At 40.8% G+C, this 26,354-nt stretch overlaps 1 protein-coding gene across 1 annotated transcript in view; it reads right to left on the minus strand.

The window, feature by feature from the left end:
• kcnip1b (Kv channel interacting protein 1 b) overlaps nucleotides 1-20,147 on the minus strand; it is a 46,985-nt gene extending 26,838 nt beyond the window's left edge. Inside the window, exon 1 of the mRNA XM_034226734.1 lies at nucleotides 19,355-20,147. Within this exon, the coding sequence (XP_034082625.1) occupies nucleotides 19,355-19,442 (88 nt within the window). The 5' untranslated portion in view covers nucleotides 19,443-20,147. The remainder of the gene's footprint in view (nucleotides 1-19,354) is intronic.
• Nucleotides 20,148-26,354: the final 6,207 nt, after the last annotated feature.

Below are 26,354 nucleotides of genomic sequence, written 5' to 3' on the forward strand. Positions count from 1 at the left end.
CTTCCCACAACTGTAAAGGAAAGTAAAACTATACTTACCTTCAAAACCTCTCTTAAAGAGCACCTTCGGGGGAGAGCATTGCAAAACTGGCCCCGGTAATGGTACAAATCTCAACCTGTCGTTCAATGGACAGCTTCCCCCCCCCCCACTTTTCAATCAATCAATCAAAACGTACCTTCATAATTGTCGACGTAGCTGGATATGTAGCTACATCTTGAACCCCTTTTCTCTTTTGCTCCTCGGGGCTGAGCCTGCCGCTTGTACCAGCCGATGTACATCACTGATGTTAACCTTCAGTAGGTCTTGGAGACATCGAGTGTAAAATAGTGCCTATATAATATCTATACGCTATCTCTTTCTCGCTATCTATCGCTCTTCCCTCTACCGCTCTACTATAGACCGGAAGTTTACAACCGCACACCCAGCCGCCGGAAGTTGATAGACGCCATCTTGTGCAACTAGCCAATAAATAGCGAACTACGGCAGATATGTAATATTTAATGCCGCCGAACCGTGTATTATAATGACGTTATGTGATGACTTTCAAAGAGAAAAGCAAGCACACTCGGAATAAAGTATCATTTTATTTAAAAAAAATGTTTTCGTATTTCACATCAACAGGAAGTCCGGTTAACTAAAATGTCCGTGCGGAACAATACCCCAACCCATAGATCCGTGGGTGAATAATGTAATCACCACATTGCACACATCCCTTCACATTTCAATTTAAATGTACATTAAAGTATTTCGTGAGGCCTTCTAAAATGTTTTTAAATATAATTAGGGTTGTAGTTGAAGAGTTTGTAAATTATTGCGTTGCCTGGCAACGCAATCGCACAACGGCACGTCCATTAATACAGATACTGATACAGATTTCAGTATTCTGAGCCCCTACTCTCCCCATAACTGACGGCAACAAAAGTCCTACATTATTCAATTAAAATAAAGAAGTAAAAACAATAAGTGTGGCTTGATATTGAGTAAGACAAAGGTTGATAAACGCTGCGAGAATGGATCTGCGGGTAGCATTCGCTCGCGATCTCAAGTCGTCTACAACATACGTTTAGGGAGCTATATAGAAGCCTATGGACATCCCGGAAAGTTGAAAATGTACGCTAAGCCCCCCCCCCCTTGCGTTTGAAAAAGCCGACACAGGGGACTTGACATAACGTCAACATAGGCCGACCAGGGAGTGAGGATGTGTTGGCCAAAACCAGTGGAACCATATCCTCAACGTACTGTAGTCCACTATTCTTCTACGTATGCGAGGCATGGTGTACTGAAGTGCAAGGCTCTATTCAGGGTACATTACTGTATGCAATCACTCAATTGATCAAAATGTTGCCAAATACAATTGAAAACTTCATTATGTGTTTAAAAGTGTTTGCTAACTACGTCACATGTTGTGTTCCTGTCCAAACCAAGTGAAACTGCTTTCTTTTGTCAAATATTTACACAATTGGGAAATGTTTTGTTCTGAACGGTCCTAAATGGACTCCCACAATTTGCAGCATCAACTTTTCTACGTGTTCTAAAGTCTAGTCTTTTCAACTCTTTAAGCTAGATGTCTCATAGTATTTAAATGGAAGCATATCAAACTGAAAACAAATAGATTTTCACTTACAGATGCCAATATATTCCTTGCCAAGACCTGGAAGCCCTTCAGTGATTGTTTGAACAAGGCTCACATCCATCCAGGCCTTGTCTGTCAAGTCATGTACCAGGCATTTAAGACAATCCACTGTTAAACGTTTATACAGGTGCACAATCCATATCAAGATTTGACAAAGAAGCTAATATCACGCAATAGCATCCTCCAAGGGTTTTGAGTCTTAATTGAGATCGATGGACCATTGGTATTTCCTAAGTCAATGAATGACTCTACAATAGATAATAATCTTTATCTATTTTCCCCAAGTTTACAACTTGTATTTCCTTCATTGGACCCCTAATTTGTGGACTGTTCCCAAGAGAAAAGCAAAAAAAGAAAAATATTGGACAAATCCAGAAGACAATAGGAAATAACAAAATAAGAACGAATAGTGGAAACAAAAACCAGAAGGCTTCTTATATATTTTCCTGCATTACGTACTTAACCCTCCTATTGTCTTCGTTTCCCCACCCCCTTACTTTGGTGTTCGTGGTCAAATTTGACTGGTCCTGTTTTAACTGCTATTACATTAACACAAAAACCATTAATCATCACCAAATTTCATTTAACACCCTTTCAAACTGTATATTGTATCAGACTACTGGTATACATGAACAACTGCAGTAAATATACAAAGAATAGACACTGAACATGTATTGCGTGTGCCAGGTTTGATCCATGTGGGGGATGGGCACATAAGAGCGGGAAATGTGTCAAATTGTTCTGTGTGTGTGTGTGTGTGTGTGTGTGTTTGTGAGTGCCAGGTGTGATTCACATGAGGGGATTGGGCACATAAGGGACACACACACATCTAGAGTATGTGTGTGTGTGTGTGTGTGTGTGTGTGTGTGTGTGTGAGGGGGGGGGGGTGTTTGTGTGTGTGTTTAATCTGATCCGGATGGTTACTAATTCCTTTTCTTTATGGCGGTCATTTTTGACCGGGAACACCATGGGTGTTACAAAGTTGACAAAATCTTCCAAAATTCAATGAAAGTGGTAATCAGCTATTGTATATGTTCAAATGTCTACTGTGAAGGATATCATAAAGCCTTAATGCAATCGAATGTAAAACAAAAAGGTTATGATTGATGAAAGTAGTAAATCGGTCAGATTTGACCCGAAGACAACAGGAGGGTTAAAGGTGGGGTAGGTAATTCACTTCAGAAACACGTTTTGTTATATTCCATGGAATGCTCTTAACATCCCGATAGCAATGAATATCTTAAGTGCTTTGACAAAAAATCCATAAAAAAATGTCATCTGTGGAAGCCGTAGTACTGTAAAAAGCACGACCAATCATCTGAGCCGGCCCGGCTAAAATAACTGGATGGCCTACCTGCCTGTCAGCCTTCCATCTGTGCACAAACTTATCTCGTGCCGTCATTGGTCATGTGTGCGTTCGTGCAGGGGCGGACTGGGGGGAAAAAGTGGCCCGGGGATGAATTGACAGACAGGCCCACTTAATGTGCGGCATGTATCGGCCGGTCGGCGACGAAAGTATGTTACTTAACAAAAAACCCTATGCATTTTATGTTATTTTGGACAATTATTCATATAGTAATCACATTACCTGAGTCCTTGAGTTGCCTAGAGCAAAATAGTTACGGCATATATTTAGTGATTTGAATGTTAACAGATCATTGATGCAATAACATTTTGACCCAATTTGCCTGACTTGACACATGGAATAAAACATGGGCGTAGGAAGCATCCTCAATGTGGGTGAGACAATTTAACAGGGGGTGTGGGCAGGTGGTGGACCTCACCTCCTCTAGGGGGGTCCGGGGGCAAGCTCCCCCGGGAAGATTTTTTTTTAAATGTTGAAGTTAAATGCATCAATCTGGTCCATTTTGAGAGCAAAATTAGGGACTAAATCTATGGCAGTCAGTAGGGGCTTGGACTGTGAGCCGTAGGGTCGCCGGTTCAAGTCCCCGACCAGACCTATTTGGAGTGTGGACTTCTACTTGGAGAGGTCCCAGTTCACCTCCTGCCCTGCCGTGGTGCCCTTGAGCAAGGTACCTGACATCCCCCTTCCCCCCTCACTCCCATTGCTCCGCGGGCGCTGTACAATAGCTGCCCACTGCTCCTAGTACTAGACTCCTGGTACTAGGATGGGTTAAAAGCAGAGAACACATTTCACTGTGTGTGCTGTGTGCTCTGCATGTGTGACCATTAAAGAGGGTTTCATCCCTCCCACTTCTTCTTCTTCTTCTTCTTCTTCTTCTTCTTCTTCTTCTTCTTCTTCTTCTTCTTCTTCTTCTTCTTCTTCTTCTTCTTCTTCTTCTTCTTCTTCTTCTTCTTCTTCTTCTTCTTCTTCTTCTTCTTCTTCTTCTTCTTCTTCTTCTTCTTCTTCTTCTTCTTCTTCTTCTTCTTCTACACCCATATAAAACAGAACTGTAAACAGATTAACTTTTTCTTTCAACATTTATTTGAACAACAAGTGGAGGCAAAAGTGACTGCACCCAAAACAATAAACCTGCTAGCTAACTAGCCTAAACTCAGTAACAGAATGTGGGCAACACGTTCTTCTCCACAGCCGCGCGACCTCTGAGTCAGACGTCACTTCCCCCTTTTCTATCCTACGGGTACAGCCGTACAGCCACTCCCCCTGAACCCTGTTGTAACAACATAATACACTTTTTGGGGATGCAGCTTGGGATGTGAGGACATGGCTTAGAAAGGGCGTGTCGCCTTCTGTTCTGCCAGTGTTGGCAGGACATTAATTAAAATGTCGAACTCAGACTTCATTTTAAGGACATTTCGGCCAGTGGTGTAGAGCTATATTTGTTTAAGCACCGGATTGGCAAAACAGGAGAGTGTGTGCACCAGTCTGCCTTGATCTATGTATTCATGTCTGTGACTCTCACAGTATCTGCTGCCCACAGCTGTTTTATAGAAGAAAAACCTCCTTCACTTCATGAAATCTCTGCAGCACCAGGAGGCAGCGGGAGGGTTAACTCAGCCTCTGAGAAGAGGAGCGCGCACCGCCTTTCACGCACCGCCTTTCACGCACCGCCTTCACTGTGTTTACCTTCAGAATCATTAGAAAGGCTAAAGAGCGGTGTGGCTGATGTGTTTTACCACAACACACACACACACACACACACACACACACACACACACACACACACACACACACACACACACACACACACACACACACACACACACACACACACACACACACACACACACACACACACACACACACACACACACACACACACACACACACACACACACACACACACACGATTTAAACGCAGACTTTTGTTCCTCCATGTTACGTTGTTATTGTTTCACTGAGCGGACCCGCACATTTTTTTTCAAACGCTCCCCTTTTTGGTCCATCTGCGGCGGTACAAGTTTTTGTGCGCTGTGATGATTCGGCTGTACCTTTAGTAATGAATATTAAATGTTGTGAGGAAATCTTTCCACCAATAATTCCAATAAGTAATCCAAAATGTATTCACTTCAGGTTTACGAAAGTAACTGTAATCAGATTACTCGTTTTTCAAATGTAACGCGAGCTGAATACAGTTACTTGATTTTTGTATTCTGATTACGTAACACCGTTACATGTATTCCGTTACAACCCAACCCTGGCCACACCCCACTGGGCTGGGCCGGAACACTTACAAATGTGGGCCGGTAGGATTCGTGTGTGTTGGAGGAGGGGGTCTGTAAGGAAGGGGCAGATTTTTTTCGGCTGCGTAGTTTCAAATTCTAGCGCACTCAAGCTGGTTTCTCCATTCTTACCTACCCTACCTTTAAGCACAGAAAATGTAAATGTCTGTTTAAGTATTCCACTGGCTGCAGATTAGAAATGTAAATGCTCTCTCTCTATCACTCTTTCTTTGTGTGCGCTTCAGAAGAAAAGGTTTTGAAAGGTCAATGGCCTGCTACGTGTTCGAAGGCTTTGCAGGTTTCTTGTTTCTTAAAAATGGCATTCCACCTCCTTTGTTAGAGCTGTTAGAATAGCAAAAGCTGTGTGAAAGGAATACGATGGCATCAACACACACACACCACACACACACACACACAACACACACAACACACACACACACACACACACACACACACACCACACACACACACACACACACACACACACACACACACACACACACACACACACACACACACACACACACACACACACACACACACACACACACACACACACACACACACACACACACACACACACACACACACATATCCACAATGTAAACTCTGTAGTTAAACAGGTTAATGGTGCTTAAAATATTGTGTGTATATGTGTGTGTGAGCCTGTGAGGGCAGTATTGTGATGCCAAAGTGGAGCTAAGGTAAGAACATGCACTGATTATTTAAACATAAAGTCCTGCATAATTCAATAAATATATTGATCAATATACAAGGCTATAATGCTAGGCGTACTTCCTTTTCTTTTCTCCATTTAAATACCATAACCATAAAATAAAAAGGTTTCTCTGCATTTTCCTATTAAATATGTATTACTTTTACCTCCTAGAAAAATGGCCGCATATGTCATCTGATAATGGAAGCATTAACACAAACTACAACTGATACCACAGATGTTTTTAACAATCTTTCCCGGCCTCACCTGATCACATTTAAAGTAAGAATGAGCCTCCTGACACACAAACACTTGCAGAAGGAGAACTAAAGATTCAGAAAAGTTATCAGTTGTAATCCCCATGACAGATGTTTGCATGTGGATCTGTCTTTCTAGACTGTAACTCCCCCAACATGACACAGCACTGCAGTCTGACCTCATAATCTCCTCATTATCCTTTTAAGCAGTTCATCGTCCACACTAGTCAGTGTGCCAACAGGGAGGAAACCGTGCTAAAGTCTCTGAAGAAAAGGCTTTATTCAGATTCATCAAGGGATTTTCCCTTTATCCTTTGCCGACTGATATCCCTTATAATAAATAATGACATTTTAAGCATTCACAGAGTTGATTCTAACATTCTGGTGAATGTATAAGTTCTAACTTATGGTATGAAATGTTTGTATTTAAGTTAAAAAGACACAATTCAGACACCTGGTGATAATTCTTAAAGCGGCCTGTTGCGACCTGGCTCAAAAGGCCACAACAAAAAGGAGGCACAACATGTCAACGGGTAGAAAAAGGTGTTTATTTGCACAAACAATTCAAATTAAGTACTGTGTATACTCATCAGAGCCGGGTGCCTGCAGGAGAAAACAGAGAGAGCACAGAGAGCACAGAGAGGAGCAGAGAGGCTTTAAATAGCTGCAGGGCACCAGACCCAGGTGCCCTGAGTTACTGCAATCAATGCAATCATCAATCACCACAGCACAGACAGAACAGCCACCTCCTCTCTACTGATGAACCCACAGGGGCATCACACGGCCCTATTAAGCTTATTGGGCTTTCACTTTCCTGTAGTGTGTTATATAGATTGTTGTGCATGTAAATGGTCTGCAACTGTTTACTACCGTAGCATAGTGACATCACTAAGCAGGGGCGGACTGGGACTAAAAATCAGCCCGGGAAACTGCAAGTCAATTGTCAACGGGGGGTGCTAGTGAATTGATCGACCGGCCCACTTCGGTACCGGCCCACCGGGAACACTCCCGGTAATCCCAGTGGCCAGTCCGCCCCTGTCACTAAGTAACATTCATATATTGGGTAGTGCTTCAAGACATTTGACGTGATAGTCTAAGGGAGCCGGCCTGCTAACCAATCAGACTCTGGCTCATGGCTCTGGTTTCAGACAGAGGGTGAAAAGAGGTGCTGCAGCACAGGCAATATGAGAAAAATAAAGAGCTTTTTGAACATTAAAGCATGGAGACATGTCACAGTAGAGGCACACAATACAAATATGAACCTGAAGCAGAATAAGGCCCCTTTAATATAAAAAAGTAATGGCATACAGCATAATGCATTAAGGCTCTCAGGTATTCTGTATAGCTTTCAAATATTTATTCTTCTGTAGAAGCACATTTCTCATTTATTTGATCTCTGAGATACTGTATGGAGGTATGCTTTACTCATCCCTTCTGTGCATCCAGCATCTATTTATAATCAAGGATACATTCATTTACCCTACACTTTAATAGCTCACGTGTTTCAGCAAGATTTCTGCTCATGTAAAAAACGTTCTGCACGTTCAAAACATATCCCACGTATCCTTGTTAAGAGAAGTCGTAATATATTGAGAATTAAAGAGAATAACAGTCTATTTAATTCAACCAGCTTTCTTAATGAATAATTAGGTAATAAGAAAAGTAACCAGTGATAATTTGGTTATTTGAAATGTGTATGGTAAGAAGTAAGCATTATTTTTGAAAATCGTAGAAAATCTAATATATAATCATTAAAATACATAAAAACATTTACTTTTACGTATCTTTCATAAAAGAGAATATCAATTACATATTACAAAAGTGGGGAGGTTGTTGTCCTTTTACTTTCTACACTTTTCAAACCATTGCCTCTATTCAACAACATGCCTTCTGATTGTATCTGTGTGATGACATTGATGGGTCACAACTTCTCTGTTAAATGTTAACGTTTGGAGAGGCCAGTAGAGAGCAGCTTTGGTACATTTTCTGTTATGTTGTGGTTTTACTCTTTTACCAACAGGTGGCAGCAGTGTGAACTATTTACTGACTATCAGCAGCTTGGGTCACCATTGCAAGCTCATTTTGCTCTTGATTAAACACAATATGAGCAAAAATGTACACAATTACAACATAGGAGCATGTACTGTAGCAGAACCTGGAGTATCCTACTGCAACACTACACATCACACATCAATTTCAATACTGAGATCATTATTGCTGATCTATGATAAAAAAGGTAAATATCAGATATGGGGGCTGGAGAGAATGAACATGGAGAGCCAAAAACACAGAGAAGGATTGAGATAAAAATACATCTCAAAGAAGACGGTTACATAAAAGTGTGTAGTGAGGTGATGTTAAAAATGAAAAGCCAAAACACACACTGTCAGCTCCAATCCACTGCTTCAACAGCACCAGGAAAAGAACGAGACGAAAAGGAATAGAAAGAGTTTCCGGGGGACAATGGATCAAAAATCAGTGACATTCTGCATTCTTCTGCCATACACGTATGTTGTGGTCGTAGTAGAGACATGAGTACCAGGGCCGTATTTCTGAATCTGTCACCACAGTGGGGGCTGATGGGACTCTTGCTGCAAGGTTGCGCACTTAGAAGACACATGTGACTGGTAATAGCAAGGGACAGGTGCATCGGGGGGCTGGATGAGAGGTCCTGTTCCTGCTACACTCTTTCTGCTTTCTACAAGATTATTAGGACCAAGCATAAGGGGGAAAAAAAGGGAAGAACTTGAAATGTTGATAATAAAGTAAAACATTTGTAGTCAGACTGTCCTTGACTAAAATCCTTCTTAGTCCTTCTAAGGTTTATTTGTAAATGTTTTTGTTGAATTATTAGAAAGATCATGCAAAAACACTACTTTAAATCTTGTGTTTACCAGAGAATTACTCCAAGGTTTCTTGGATACGAGTCATCCATCATGAAAAAAAGCATAAAAGCTGGCTAATAAGCTCAAGAAGTCTTCACACCGAAACAACCAAATAGTTGACATAAGGGAGCAGCCCTAATGTGGAGAATGAGGTTAACAACTTTCAATTTATGGATATAATTCTAATGTTAACCTACTTTCTAGTGTGTAAACTGAAATGCAAAGCTATATGCAATAGTTGCATCGAGCAGAAGAACAAAAAAGTGAACTGACTATAATTTTTACAACAATATTGATATCCAGTTTTCCAAGATTAGCCACAATAAGATAGTGGTTAATGTGTTTAATCTGTTCCTTAAAAGTTTATAGTACAGCTTTAATGAGGTGCTGTCAAGGGAAGAATAACAATTGCAGGGTGTTTAAGTAATCTTGAAGCCAGTATCAATTACCTCTAGACTGGATTTAAGTACAATAATTAGCCTTTAATATTCAGTTATTGATTTTTGACTCATGAAAATGTGGCAAAGGTGGGTGTGAGGGGATTATATTTGATAGGTGAAGGTGATGGAAGCCAACAACATTACTGTAGGAATAGTAACCCAGGAGATATGTACACCTAGGATATGGGTACAACCAACAACCTCACATTTGCAAAGTCCAATTAAACTGTGATGAATATTGTCATAGAAATAACTTATAATGATAATTAATTGATACTTATGGCACATAAAAAAACACCAATCATTCAATTTATTTCATTTTTCAAGCCATTATATATCGCTACAGGAAAGAAAAAAAAGGGAGACAGCGTGTCTGAACAATTGAACAACTGAACAATTGAAGCACAGAAATTGTACTGACTTGGACTTCTGTGAGTTTGCTATAGGTTTTTCACTATAATTGCAATTGTTTTGTTTACATGCAATCTAATCCTGTAAAACTGCATTACAAGAACACGATTGTTGATCAATGTAATTTAACCAAGCCTTTCGGAAAATATCTAATGTTAACCGACCAGACTGTGGTACTTGGGAACAAAAGCACTTAATGGGTAATTGATAAGGTCCAAGAATATTTTGTCAGGGACATTTTCCAAATGGAAAAGCATCACTCATCCTGAACAACTGTGACTGTGTACAACTCTTAAATCTATTAGCATCGACCTTATACTGTACTCCATCAACAGCACGCTTTACTGGAACTCTTCTATTCAGAGGGGAACATGACACTGGGTAACCATCTAATTCCAATTGTAATCTACTTCTTTTAACGTCAGCAGCATTGAGATCCGTTCTTGCTCTCAGTCCGCCAAGGGGATTTCTTTTTTGTTCTCACTATCATCACTGTGACTAGAAATCTCCTCTAAATACTCCACTTCTTTCTTTAAACAAAATCTACTTCCATCTTTCCCTTTCATCCTAGAGGAAAAACAAAGCAAAACACATGTCATATATAATCTGTCCCTGATAGGGGAATTGGGGGAAGAGTACTAACCCTAACCCTACTACGTGGACGGGGGCAGCATTTAACATCACACTAATACGAAGCTTAGTTTTGTCACACACTTTACATACTGTATGTTCAATACAGGTGTCAGGGGAATAATCGCGATGCTAGTTGCTAAAAGCCTCATGAATCGCTAGCTAAGTATTCTGGCAAAAGGTGCTGTGAACACTGAAGAGCAAGCCAGACAGATTATCAGTAACATCTTATCGTTACTGCAAGATCGCCAACTAAATACTTACAAGCTTCTCATTCGCTATCAATTCCCTTGATAATATAGTGAGGTTAAAATAATATTAACAAAACCGTAGGTGACTGCTTCCATTTTAAACATTTTCAGTATTGATTTAAGCACCGAAACAGCTTTGATTAAAAAGTGTCAAACAAAATAACCTACTGATTTCATACAACCATTATTTTATCTGAAATTTAAGCTTGCCATGTTTGAAGGTCTAAAACTGAATCTACATGCTGCTGAATTTGTGAGTAGGCCTACAGAATTTTAAAGGTGATCGGGCAGAGTTAACGGTTCATATCACTATCTGTATAAGCGTGTAAAGGCAAATGTGTTTTAACAAAGCAAGAAAGGGGATAAGGGTCTTACATTTTTCAGGCTACCTGACATGATCGCGTGTGTGTGAAACGGATTATTCATTTGTGTGCCTATTTTCACGTGTGCCTTCTTTCATGCATATGATAGATATGCTAAACAGAGATTATGTTGCGAGACATGATAATGAGGGAATTGTGCAGAGAAACTCAACCACAGGAAAAACTAAAACCTAAAGACCAGTGTAGTGCTTTAAGCATTGCAAGATCATTTCTTTACATTTTGTTGTATTAATGTCTTATCTTGCTCAAAGATTATGTATTGTTTTCCATGTTACATACCAATGCCATCCATAATTTTTACATGAGGGTTTTACAAACATTACCCAGTAAATGCAGGTCTTGAACTGCATTCTCATGTCAATCGGTAAAACGGCTCTGCGCTGACGTTGCCGTTGTGTTTCTATGGAGCGTTCCAGTTCAAACTATTTCATTTTTACCTTGTTATCACTTCGACAACTAATCAGATGACAGCTGTATGTAGTTATGCAAGCTAGCAGGGGGAGGTAACACTAGACAAACGAAACTTAACTGACCGTTTCTACCAGATGGCTCTGCGCCCGACCTCATGGTTAGAGAGAAAATCGCGCATCATAGGAATATAGCTTTAGTCCTTTTTCGGTTGAGAATATAATCAAAATGTATTTTATACCAATGTGATTAGTGAGGATCCCTCAAACTGGATCCTCACCAATATCCAGCAGGGGACGACCAGGTTGCAAAAAGAAGACCAATTGTATAGAAGTCTATGAGAAAATTAACTTACTTATCAATTTATTTTAATCCTCAGTAAAGATTTTAAAAACAAAAATCTTCTTAAATACAGCATGGTGTTCATTTGAATGTTAGTGCTGTGAGTTTGAAGAAGGGGATTATCATTCAGTAAATGACGTCCCATTTAGAGTTTAATATCCAGAAAACATTGAGATTTTGTTTAAATATAAATTAGTCATCTGTTTGCTATCTCATTTTATAGTTATTGAAAATTCATTTATAGAATTCTACACCACATGGATATCTTTTCATATAGTTTAAAAACAGATATATTTATGGACACAGTAACTGGAACATATGTGGTGCAATCTGTTTGTGCGCCCACCTGAAAACAAGCTAGTTGATAACACATTGAGGAGTTGATATTATATAAATTACACTTCGTAACACAGATAACACCTTGTGGAGATAAATAAGAAAAAAACCGTCTATAATTGATCTCGTATTAAAACAATATGTAAACAAATCCCACTGTATGTTATGATGATAAAATAATATCCAATCCCACTGAGGGTTGAATTCAAATTTTAGATATTTGTTTGAGTATTTAGTCTAGAGACTCATGCAGCAATCTTTCAACCTTAAGTTACAGAAGGTCAGTGTGCACCTCAGTGGGCATAAAAAACATTTTAGGAGAAGCAGCAAACAAGCCCAGAGGCACAATGTCAGGGGACTACATGGTTAATAGAATTCACACTCCAAATCATCAGCTGTTCCCGCTTTGAGGATACAGAGGGCAAGATAACACGCATCTTGGAATTTGTGCTGTTAAGTTGGAGCTGTTTTTGGCATGGGGCAATAGCTTTCAAGCTCGGTCTTTTGCCGCACTAAACACAGACCTGGGCTCCAAATCCCCACTCTTTTTATTACTTTACATTGTTAAACAGTCCAAGCTCCTTACAAAGTAGGTCGGGAATTGTTCAGATGTTAAAGACAGTCACTCAGTTTTTAGACACTACAGATATGTGGCTGCATCACACGACCTACATTGTCAACCCAAGCGGCCATAAGTAGGCTGGATTATTTCTAGAATAGCACAGTAGCTGACAAAGCCACCTCTTTGAGAACGCACGTTTTCACTCTCAACAGGTTTCTTTTATTTCTCATCAAAGGAGTACTTTTTCCAGTATAATGCAAAAACTTTACTTTGGTTTAAATCAGAACAACCATACAAATAGGAAAATACTTCAGATGTGTTTGAGTTTGGGTTGATTTAGCAATTCACAAGGCCAACTTGAGTATCTGTTTGGTTGGGATAAAGGTAAAACAGAGTAGTCTAAGTAGCATATGTATACACTTATGAAATAAATTGTAGAAACTGCCAAAAATATTCTGGTTATTAACTTGAGTTATTACAGCTTGCTACTTGAGGAAAATCGAAAACAACAAAGACCATAATGGTAAGAAATAAAGGTAACAAGTTCTAAATATAATGCATTTTAAACAAAGTTATAATGCATTATAATCTGCTTAGTGCTGTATAATAAGATAAGCACTCATTAATATTAATAATGCTTGCCTCATCTTCCTCGCAGTATGCTTGAAAAAGAGTCATAGTAAGATACTGTAGTAAGATCAACAAATTGAAAATAAGCATTGAGACTCTTACGTTAATGGCCCACAGCGAGCGTATATAAAGTATAGTAGATTGAATTTTAAATATATATCATAACACTAACTGTCTAATATAACAGTTAGAGCAGATCAGTGTGTAATCAGCTGACCTGGCATCTGCACCCTGACTTGGTGACTCAGCGATTGTTATTTTGTTGTTCTGAAAAGTAATTTTGGATTAGACGTTGATGGAGGTGGTGAGGAGAGTGAGAGCCAGTGCTTTTAACACAAAGAGGAAGAAGAAGACAAGGTCGATAGTGCACCGCAACCAGGGCCGCCCCTGGCCAACTTGGGGCCCCAAGCAACATTGTGAGATGAGGCCCCCCCCAACCGACAGGAGTGAAAAAAAAAGTTTTTGGAAACAAAGTAGGCTACTTTGCAAATATAATTCCTGTTTATTATTATTATCAACACTTTTTTATGCAGTGAGGTAAATGGTTGTTGCATGTATGTCGTTCAGTATGCGTTTACAGGTGAATACGTCTGCATTTCCTGCCAAATACTAGCCTCAAAAAGATTAAAATATAATTAATGCAAATAAACAACTTCTACTAATAATAATAATAATCATAATCAATTCAATAATATATTATTTTATTATAATATAGACAAAACATGCTTATGACATGCTCAAAACTGATATTTCTTAAATCTGTATTCAAATATAGTTCCCTCTGTCAGCAATGTACCAACAACTACACACACATTTCTATCAGTATTTCTCTGTGTTGTGGTTGACATGATGATGACTGTTAGGAGTTAAAGGGAGAGGCTGAGTGTCACCATGATGATGACTGTTAGGAGTTAAGGGGAGAGGCTGAGCATCACCATGAAATGTGCAAATTGACATAAAAATGAATATAAGGGGGAAAAATGCTCCATGTTTTTTAGGCTGTAAACTTTAACTGTTATGTAAGCCAACTAGACAGACAGTTTATCACTCTTCCTCCTGTACATTAGCAGATAAAAGGCATAACATACTTGAATGAATGTTAAATAAAGAATGCTGGAAATAACTGCATCTCCATTAGCCTACAGTATATGCTATGCAGAGACTGCCTTCTTCATGTCGTGAATAGCAGCTGATGTTTTAATATGGCAATTGGCAATTTGACTTATACAACATTCGCAAGTTGTACATTTGACTCATACAATAACCCACCTTCGAGTGATGCTCTAGTTTCTTCATGTTTTGTTTTTTCCCCTCTTGCTTGTGCCGGACTGAAACTGTCTTTTAACCGACATCTCTTCACCTGCACTAGTGGCCGTATCAAAGCCGTGATTGGTCAGATGTCGATTCATTGCAACGGTGTCGGGTTACAGACGTGCTCCCCTTAAGTCACCTCTCACTCTCGCGTGTCAGCCGGGGGTGCGCGGAGAACTGCGCACAGCAGCTGAGGCCCTCTGGGCGGGGCCCCCTGCGCAAGGCGGGGCCCCATGCAGCCTGCGTGATTGGCCTGTAGGGAGGGGCGGCCCTGACCGCAACTGTTGCCCTAAGGGGTGTACACCATAGGCTAACCCAACAAACCTTTTTTCTTATGCAAGTCAAATTATAGCAGTGTTTCTAAACAGTGACGCAACATTAGTATAGTTTAATTCATAATGTCTTATTCCGGCAGTGGCTCAGTCAGTAGGGGCTTGGACTGTGAGCGGACGTGCGTGACTTTGGTCTGAGGAGGAAATAAGTGAATTGTTTGTTTTGTGGATATCTTTTGTTTCGTCAAACTTATAGTTGTGTTTTTTGTTGTTGTTCTGAGTCACCCCCAAACAGCCTTGCTGGCTGGGGGTTTCCCCTGACCTGTGTGTTTTTTTTCGATCGGACGGATAAACTGGCAAAGAAAACGGGAATGGAATTATCAACTGCGTCACAGATCACTGACATTGACAAATTACAGCAGAGTACGGAGAAAGACGGGACATCAGTGAATGAAAAAGGAATGGAAAATGACAACGGAAATGCGAATGGACAAAATGAAAAAACAGGAGTGGGAAAACAAAAGGAGGTGAGAGAGCTGTTTGAGTTGAATGTGGAGGAGGACAATATAAAAGGAGCTTACAGTTGTGGTGACGGTGGAGAGTGGAAAAGCAGTAACTGTTATGGATTTGCTAAAAGGAGTTAAAAAAGAATGCGGAATTGTGATGGGGTGTCGGGTGAAAGGAAATGGGCTATATGAAGTGACAATGGCTGAAGAAAAAGGAAAAAATAAACTGTTGGATGGAATACGAATAAATGGGGCTTTGGTGCGGGGCAGAGACTGCATGACAAAAGAGCTCACGGTGTCATTCTTAAATATACCTTCGTATATATTGGACAGTTCAATTAAAGGCAGATTGGCAATGTGGGGGGTTCTGCCTGTCTCGGCAATAAAGAGAAGGATGTGGCCCGGCACTGATGTGGTTGATGGGACGAGGTTTTTGAGAGTGGAGTTCAACAAGGAAGTGCGGTCACTTCCTTACTCCACAAGGTTCGAGACTCTAGAGGGGCCGGAATACTTTAGGGTGATTCATGACAAGCAAGTACCGGTCTGCAGGATGTGCATAAGGCCAGGGCATTTATACAGAGAATGCCCTGAGTTTAAATGCCATAAATGTGCGAAACAGGGACACTATGCCCGGGACTGTGTGACTCGGGAGGAGGGGGCGAGCGGAGCCAGGGGGAGAGAAAGTGCACAGGTGGAAAATAAAGTGGAGAATGGAATGGAGGAAGAGGAAGGTGGAAGTCAGGAAGAAAGTGAAGAAGAGGATATACATGATAAGGCTGGGAGCAGGATGAACGAGGAAGCTGTGGCTGCTGTCGCGGCGGTGTTTGTGGCGGCTGATGCAAAGAGGGCAGCTGATGAGGCTGCCATGGGAGGTGGAGGAGATGGAGCGAGGAAGAAGGGGAAAGCAGACGAAGGGAACATGTGTAGTAGCAAAGCAAATACTGCTGCTGTTCCGGCTGCTGTGGACGATGGACAGACTGCGAGGAGTGGTGAAGGTTTGGCTGAGACTGAAGCAGAGGCTGTGGTGGATGTTATTCTGGGGGCAGAAACTGATACCGAGGCTGAAGCGGACGTTGAAGGTGAACCTGATCCTGAGGATGGAGGAGGAGCTATCGGTGGGAGGAGAGAAGGAGAAGGAGAAGGAGGTGGAGGACAGATGGCTGAGGGAATGGAGGTCAGCTCGGTTGTGTCAGACATGGAGGAGGAGGGAGGAGACGACGAGGAGAACGAGTCTGAGGACGAGGAGGTGGAGATAACAAGGCCCATAAAGGAGAAGATCGTTGGCGGGGCGAATGCTGGGACAAAGAGCAGAGGGATGAGGAGAGAATCCAGCAGGCTAAATGCAAAGAGGAAAGACGATAAGGAGAAAGTGGTGGAGAGAAGACGGGTGAAAGCGAAAGGAGGAGCTGCAAAGGGTCCGGACAAAAAATAAATAGAATGGAAAAAATAATAACATTAATAACACATGTAATAGTGACAATTTCCTCTTTTAATGGGAATGGGCTGAGGTCAAAGGACAGGAGAGAGCAGGCCTTAATAATATGCGATAAATGGTTAAAAGGGGATGTGATTAGAAGACCTGCATCAGAAAAAGTGTGGATGAGTGTTGTGAACGGTATGACTGGCGGGAGAATGTGGGGAGAATGTGAAAATTAAGTGGAACAGTATTGAACGTGAGCACTTTGATTTTGTGTTGAGGCATAATAGGGTGTTTAACAACCTGATCATTAGTCATTTTGATGCAACTGTTGAGAGAGAGTGTGATGTGTGTAAGGATCAGGTTGAAACGTGTTTGCATGAGTTTGTTGAATGTAAAGAGCTTGTTGTTTTTTTTGGAAGGATGAAAGAGTTAATTAGTAGATGTTGGAATGAATGGTATGTGAGAGAAATGGAATGGAAGGAGCTGTGGCTGTTTGGTGTGATTGAGAAGAAGGATGAATGCAATGTGAATCTTTTAAATTATGTTCTGAGCCATGCAAGGCGTGCGGTCCAAATAAGGAGGAACATTGCCCATTTCGAGGGTAAAATGTCAGAGGTGTGGCATATATTGAAGAGGACAGTAAAAAGGGACATTAACCTTGTACTAATACATGTGGAAAAGGACGTATTTTGCGAGGATTTTGTGGATGGCAGCAGGCTAGTTGAGCTGAATGAGGAGGGAGCATTGTGCTTAAACTTTGAACAGAAAACTAAAGACACACTACCTTTAAGCTAGTGATATGAAAAATTGAATGTGTGTATTATGAGAAATGCTGTATGTGATGAGATGTTAAATGTCTATTTTTGATAATAAAAGATAAAAAAAAAAAAAAAAGTAGGGGCTTGGACTGTGAGCCGAAGGGTCGCCAGTTCAAGTCCCCGACCAGACCTACATATGGAGTGTGGACTTCTACTTGGAGAGGTCCCAGTTCACCTCCTGCCCTGCCTTGGTGCCCTTGAGCAAGGCACCGGACACCCCCCTTCCCCCCCCACTCCCATTGCTCCCTGAGCGCTGTGCAATAGCTGCCCACTGCTCCTAGTACTAGACTCCTGGTACTAGGATGGGTTAAAAGCAGAGGCCACATTGTGTGCTCTGCATGTGTGACCATTCAAGAGGGTTTCATCCCTCCGATTCTATTCTAAAAGTTATAGCCTCAGTGTGTGCAGGGATTGGGGAATTGGGATATGTTCAACCGAAGAGTGAATTATATTTCTAAGACTGTTTCATTTCAGCACTAAAAGGTGAACATAATATAGTTCACCACGAGAAAAGAATACACTAGATACAAACAGAAACTAATCCTCCTTTTCTGTATGGCTCATCTGATTTTATGGTTCAATAGCAGCCATGAGCAAATACAATGTTGCACCACTTCAGTTTCCAGAACTAAACAAATGCCCAGTTACACACATCTTCTCTGACTGGCACCAAAAGCTCTTATTAACACATTTAATGAAGGATTTATGTCGCATTCTCACATCTTACATCGAGCACAACTGCATCTCTGAACTAGAATGTCACTCAGAGAGAGCAGACCTAAACTAAAGCCGATGCTGCATTCACATGCTGCACGGATCTTTCCATTTCGTTTTCCTACTTTGGTACCTTCATTAGCTTTAAGTTTAAAAACAACCTGGGCACTGTTGTGTCAAAGGCCAATTGAATGGCTACAGTATTTTCTCGTCAATGAAAAGGAAAGGAAACCTGAATCCCGGGAATATCAAAATCTTTGCCAACTCTACAAATATAAATCAATTGTGCGACGATAATGGAAATTTTTTGGAAGGGAAATCAGGTACAGTGGAGGCTTGAATTGGAGGTTTTTCAAACTATTGACACTAAAAAATAACTACGCTAGGTGTACAATTACTCAGTATGCAGAATGAGAAGAAACTCACTTTATGAAATACAAGTGTTGGAAAACAATTTACAATATTTCCCTCTTAAATGAAGTGATGTATTAGTATAAAGTGAAAAACTGCACAGGTTCTTAATTTATTTATTTCCTAAGTACAGTGAGTAAATGTTTTTTACACTACTGCAATTGGGTTAGTATCTGTTGGAGTTGACATCTTATGGATTTCAACACATACACACTTGTAGTAGAGTATTTATTGAATGCTACGTGTAGGCTTACCATCTAAAAAAACACTTTGTATCTATGCAAATACACGCACAAAAAAGCAATAAACTTGCACATTTAGGTGACAAATTAACAGTCACTGCATATGTATAATAGTAAAAACAACGTCCATACCTTTGGTGAGGCCTCCTGAGACGAGTCTCTGCAGGGACTGGATCAGTTTGAGCACCCCCTGCCTGCAGCGGCTGGTGCACCCAGCCATCCCGAGGCTGAGGTGGAAAAGGGGGCGGACGGGGCAAAGAGGCTTCACCAGAGAACCACCTTTTCCTCCGATAAACCTTAAAAAGAAGAAGGTTTGAGCTTGAAAGTGTCCCCACAGTGTCCTTTCAGTAGATATTGCTGTAGCTTGGGGAGCGATCCTAAATGCAAGAAGAATCTGCTTCAGTTGTTTCTGTGATGCGACATCCTCAGGTCCTTTGAGGGGATCCTTGTAGAGAAAAAAGTATGAAAGCTTGTAGTATAGCTTATGTGTATTCTCTTCCACGCTTTTACACCTGAGTACCTGTTAACTCAACTATATCACTCAGGTCAGTAAGAAAACTCTTCCCATCAGTATAAGATAAATAAGTACTGATGGGAAATTAAAATACAGACCTGTTGGTCAAACTATTGGGAAAGCAAAAATGTGTTCCACGCAGACCTCAACAAAATGAGGCAGAAGTTAAATTATTAAACGGATTCCGAAAGTAGAACGTGGGGAAAGTGGTGTGCCCTGAAAGTTATTTTCTTCCAATAAAAAGGTCTGACTCTTCTCTCCGTCCACTCTGATAGGTGTTTCTTCTCCTTTTGTCTTGTCTTCTGTCTGTGAGGTAGCAGTTTTTCCTCCAGTGTAGGTTTCTGTGTGAGGTTTCCCCTCGGAGCTGCAGTGGGAGCCCTGCGGCTGTGGTCTGTGGAGTTGCTTCGCTTCTGGTGCTCTCAGCAGATCTGTGCTGCAGAGAGAAGACGCCACTTTACCCTCCCTCCCTCCCTCCCTCGTCTACGCTCCCTCCCTCCCTCCCTCCCTCTGAGTTGTGCCTCCTCACTCTCATTTTGGCGAATGCTCTTTCTTCTTCCTTTGTTTTTCTTTTAAGATGTAAAAAAAGCGGTTTGTGGGTTCTGGATTAAGGCTAATGCACAGAATCCTGTGGGAAATATTTCCTTTTTTTAAGAACTATTACAACATCTGCTTTTCATTGTGATAACACATGCTTTATTTAAAGATTTGCAGCATTTTACTATGTTCTTACAATATACAGGGATACATTGTCAGTTCTTGATATGTCTTGATTACACATTTAGGGCTTCTCTGTACATTTTTGGAGGAATAGTCATCTAGGGTAAAAAAACGGCAGCTCGGACCCCTTTTTTTACTTTCCTCTAAGTATTGTCGACATTAAAGAGCAACAACTTTGCTAGCACTTGTGTTGCCCATTTCTTTATTTTCTTTATATTTTAAACAAAATTAATGTTCAGTGCTATAAACAGATTATAAATCATTTTAAGTATGTTTGGTGTTATAGATAGTGCTACTGTGCCACAGTTGCAATATTAAAATGTCAGCACGTGAACAAAAATATATAATAATGTCATTATTTTTGCTATAATAAAAAGTAAAAAAAATGATTAGCAAAAGCTACAAGATGGCTCTTTAAAAAAAATATTAGGAAAAAAATTCATAATAATATACACACATTGGAAAAAAGGCGTACAAATGCTGCCTAAAACAATAATATGAATCACTATTATCATCAAAATTATTATTACCTGCTATGGCATAACTTAAGGGTACAATGATAAAAGAGAACACACATTTCTGTCACTATTAGGTGTGATCAGGCATACCCCTGAACTGAGAGCTATCATTGCTGAAACGGAACAAGAAAGGTCTGTGCCAAATTCTCATATTAATCGCGCGTAAACACAGAGTCTACTCCACCCCAAAGTTACTCTGACACAGGTTATGTAAGCCTGCAGTCTGCTGGTTTTGTTTTTCGCTCCACTGAAGTGGGGAAATGCTTGAGGAGAGCATGACGCACTGCTTCCTCCTTCTATTTCCTCCCAGTCATCCTCTGCCTTGTCTATATTTAATCTCCTCACATTCACAGCCACCAATGCATTTCAGAAGGTCACTGCCCTGTTCCATCCTTACTGTCACACATACATTAGAAGAAAAAAAAAGCAGCAAAGGGAAGACCTTAGCTTCCGTGACTCGAGGTGGTTTGTTCGCAGAGTCCTGTTTGGATCCCAGGAGAGGAGCACTTTACTCACAGAGAGGAGGAGTAAAAATAGCAACACAGCTAGCCACTGTGTCGAAAAGAGAGTGGGATATTAATAATTACAGTTCAATCATAAATTATAAAAAAATGAAACCTACTTTGTCACAATGGGCTTTAACAAGGATGAACACCCCTTCAAGAAGCAATTCAAGTAGCTTTTTTTTGAAGGGTTGAAAATCAGACATGTATTATTGACTCTTTTTGGTGGTATGCTGCACACAGAAACGGTCAGGAAGTCACATTAGATTTGTATGAATTTAAAGCAGCCATATTATGCTTTTGGGGGTTTTCCCTTTCCTGATTTTTGTGCATGTGAATGGTCTCTAAAGGCTAAGATCCTAAAGTCCCCTCCAAATGGAGTTTCTCTGCCACATACTCCCCCCACTGCCTTAAAGGCAATGCCATGTTTTGAAGGGATGGAAAGTGTGTGTGTGGGTGGCCCATGTACCCATCGGATTAAATGCATGATATGGTTCTTGATTTTTCTATGGTTCACGCTCTCGGTCATGCTTGTGATGAGGGGCTAAATAACTTGAGAGTGCCATGGAGAGAAGAGATCAGAAGAACGCAGACATGAAACCACTGAGTCATTGGTTTTTTGACATCGCAACGCCTGCTAATGGTCTCCAGGGGGGAGACATGGTTACACACTGAGTGGGCGGGTGAGCAAATGAGAATGGCAGCGGGTAGGTTTTTCCTTCTTCTTTATAATACAAAGTTAAAGGGCCCCTATTATGCTTTTTTGGTGATTTACTTTCCCTTTAGTGTGTTATAGTATCTGTGCATGTAAATGGTCTGCAAAAGCTAAAATCCAAAAGTGAGTTTCTCTCCCACACACTCCCTCCTGAAACCTCTATTGGACTCCTCTGTTTTCTTTCTTAACTAGTGACATGACAATGCAACACTCGCGCTTCTATTGGCTAGCAATCCGACCCGTTTCTACGTGATAGGCTAAGGGGCGAGACATCACTGAGCTTTTGGTTTGATCCTTAGAAAAGCATTGCATTTCAAAGCTGTAGTGCATGTATGTGGAGATGAAATATAAAGAAACATCATCAGTAAAGAACCTCCAACTGAACAACCCTTGAGATATCCAGCTCTGTTGTGGTTGATCAATAGGCTTAGAGATGTCCCACCCCTAAGCCTATCATGTTCAAGGTGTTGGAGCGCTAGCTTATAGAAGTGCAACTATTACATATGCACTTCTATAAGCATACATTACATAGTGATGTCATTATTTTGAAGAAGTAAACAAAGGAGTTCAATGGAGGCGTTTTAGGTAGGTGTGGGCGAGGGAACTTTGGGATTTTAGCCTTTGGAGACCATTTACATGCACAAAAACCTATAACACACTACATAATAGTGTTAAGTAGGACCTCTTTAACTTTGTTAAAAAAAAAAAACGTACCCGTTACTCATTTGCTCACCCACTGTTACCATGTCTGCCCCCTGGAGACCATTAGCAGGCGTAGCAATGCCAAAACACATGATTTACTGGTTTCATGTGTGCTTCTGATGTCTTCTCTCCATTGCACCATCAAGGAAATATGTCCCTCATCACAAGCATGACCAAGAGCCTGTACAAACCATATCTTGTAGCATTTAATAAAATGGCTACATGTGCCATCCACACACACAATTAACATCCCTTAAAAACATGTTTCTGGGACTGATTCTAGCAGCATATCAAATGCGTGATGTTTTCACATGATGTGTTAAACTTAAAATCATGTTGGCAGCAATACCCTGACATGTGTGATCAACATCGCTAAAAAAGCTAAACGGAGGCACAGAGGAAGAGAAGAACATTTTCAGTTCCAAAGAAAATACCAGTGTCCATGGTGATATGGAGGTATTAATAAAAAAACGTTATTAAATATGACCTTGGGGAGCATGCTGTATTGTTGCCATAGTGAAGCCTATTCCTTGAATAGAATAAACAAGAAGGAGATGTTTTAGACATAACACACTTTCAATGATATTGACTTGCTTGCTTTTACTTCCTTCATTCATTTGAATTATCTTGGTACATAAAGCTTTTGAATTTCCATCTCCTCAGGCCAGGTTTTGCCGACAGTGTAAACTCATGCTGGTTGCAGGCAGCAGCAACGCATCGCCTCCTACACTTTGGATTTCTAAGTCTCCCGAGCCCCCGCACTGAGCATGCTCACACTGAACACGCTTCATGGTCTGTAGACTGGAGTTTCTGCACATGGATGGATGAGAAGTGACAAGCACGGTGGGAGCACAAGAAGCTGAGATATCTTAGCCAACAGCTGCTTATTACTACACCCACGAACAAAAACACATACAGACCTTCAACAAAATACAAAAGAAGAAAGCAAATGCACAACACAAACGCTTTACACAACCTCCAACACTATGGGTTTTATTCTTGGGTGAAGAAGGACTTTTGTAAGTGTTGTAATGTTGATTGCTACAAGTGGAAATAACAAAAAAATGCCATGCTTGACCGCCTGTGAGGCTGTACCCTTTTATTACATTGATTTGAACATTCATTAAGTGCTGTACATATATGCTTGCCAACAAAACTTAGACTTAACAAAACAACTTTGTTTGGTACAGTCTCTTAAATGATCACACATGAATAATGTTTCAAATTTCTCTTGAATACATCACATCATCAGAGTTATTCACCTGACGCCCTCTATGGGACGATACAAATACCTTTTCTGCTTTGAAGGCCTCATCTCCCCATTTTTGGCATGGGGCTACAATACGTGTAACGTATGAATTCATTGAAAATGTTTTAATCCATGTCCAAATATCAGAGAATACAAACTTCAAAAGTGAAAATAAGATTATTAAAGGGGCCCTATTATGCTAATTTGCGGGTTCATATTTGTATTTAGTGCCTCTCCTGTGACATGTTTTCATGCTTTAATTTTCAAAAAGCTCTTTATTTTTCTCATACTGCCTGTGCTGCAGCACCTCCTTTCATCCTTGGTCAAACCAGAGCCCAGTCTGCTCTGAATTGGCTGGCTCTATTGTAATTGGTCAACTGCTAAAAGTTGTGCCACCGCCACCCCTTAGCCTATCACGTACAATGTGTTTGAGGGCTAGCTAATATAAGAGAGTGTTACATAGTGATGTTCTTATGTTACAGAAGTAGAACATTGAGTGTGGGAGAGAAACTGTCTCTGGAGGGAACTTTTGGACCCTACGCTTTGACCATTTACATGCACACAAACCTATATACCACACTACAGGAAAGGGTGCAAAGAGCATTAAATGGGGCCTCTTTGAGATCTGCAGATGGAGGCCTACAAAGGGTGATCGGGCTTTTCGCTATTAGATCCCCCACACTATAGAACTCTCTACAATCAAAATACCAACACCTCCATCTTTGTAGCTTTTTAAAAATATTTTCATTTGTGAAGCTTTCAGAAATGATTGAACTTCTTTTATTTCTCGTGTTTTGGTTCCGTCAGATTGTATTCATATTATTAACATCCTCTCTGCTCCTTATCTTTGGTGTGGTCTTGTTTTCTTTTTTAAAAGCTTTTTTTAGTAAGAGTATTATTAAATAACTACTCACAAAATGCCAACTTCTGTATGCTAAAATCACAGGACAAAGCAACCAGCAAGTTCTTCTTCAGCACTTCACAACAAGGCTCCACATCTGGTACAGCTGCCACTTATGTGGGTTTGGTAAAGAAGTGATGAGGAGGCAGAACCCACATAAGGAAGATGAGTCTTTCTTGTACAGCAAAGTGCACACAGCCGAGATGAAGTTAAATCATAATTCATCACAGCCTTTTTGGCACAAACACAAGGCATCAGCAGATTATAAATGAGACCCACGCTGCTACTGAATATATATATATATATATATATATATATATATATTCCAATAAACAATTATTTTGGCTTGTGTTACTTCGACCAATTGGAAAATCTCCACAAACCAGCCCCCCTAATGCAGCCTGGGGAAGAAATGTGTTCAATTATCCATTGCAACTGCTGTCCTCTTCACGTCCACTGGGGACAATTAGGACGTGTGACTTAACACACACCAGCCAGCACAACCGTCCACACAGCAGCTTTTCAAAAATCTTAGAGCTGGGCGTGTCTGAAAGCTTGGGGATTTTTTGCGAGCAACGCGACCAACAACCAATCACATGAATCTCCCGCCCCCGACATACAAAGCAAAAAACCCCGGGGATTTTATGCGAGCAATATATATATATAAACTCCAAAACAGGCGAAAACCTACCAGTTACACCCACTGTCTCTGCCACCTCCCTCCATGCCTGGTTCCTCCGGTTTGTATCCCGTTAATAGTTCTGGTCGTAAAGAACCGGGTGATTTGCTACCGTAATTTCTCGTTTGGAATATGAGGAAATGAACTGCGGTCTGGTTCTCCCTGCTTACACGCGGTTTGATTGGCTAGCGCTTCTACTGTTAGATTTGCATAAACGGGATTTGATTGGCTGACGCTTCCAGCTCAGCTTCAAAAGTAGAACATTGCTCAACTTTTGAATCCTGAAAATCCTGGAAATCTTCGCTTCGCTCCCCCACAATGCAGTTCGGCGAAAAGCGAGGCAAAGTGACGTCAACCTAATTCAAAGTCAATGGGCAGAGAAGCGTTGGAAGATTTGTTTAAAGCTGCTGTGTGGACGTACCAATCAGTACCAAATCGTACCATCAGCCCTAGAGAGATAAGATGCACTCTACAACACTCTAGGGCTGATGGTACGATTTGGTACTGGCTAGCTCCAATCGCTAGCTAGCGCTAGCGATTGGAGCGCTGCCCTAAACTGATGTCGCCGCCAGCCGGTCACGTGGTTTATGTATGCCGGGATAGTTCCAAACGCACTTCCGTGGCAATGCTTCTC

The sequence above is a fragment of the Gymnodraco acuticeps genome, unplaced genomic scaffold (genome assembly GCF_902827175.1).
Source record: "Gymnodraco acuticeps unplaced genomic scaffold, fGymAcu1.1, whole genome shotgun sequence".
In the NCBI taxonomy this organism is placed as follows: Eukaryota; Metazoa; Chordata; class Actinopteri; order Perciformes; family Bathydraconidae; genus Gymnodraco; species Gymnodraco acuticeps.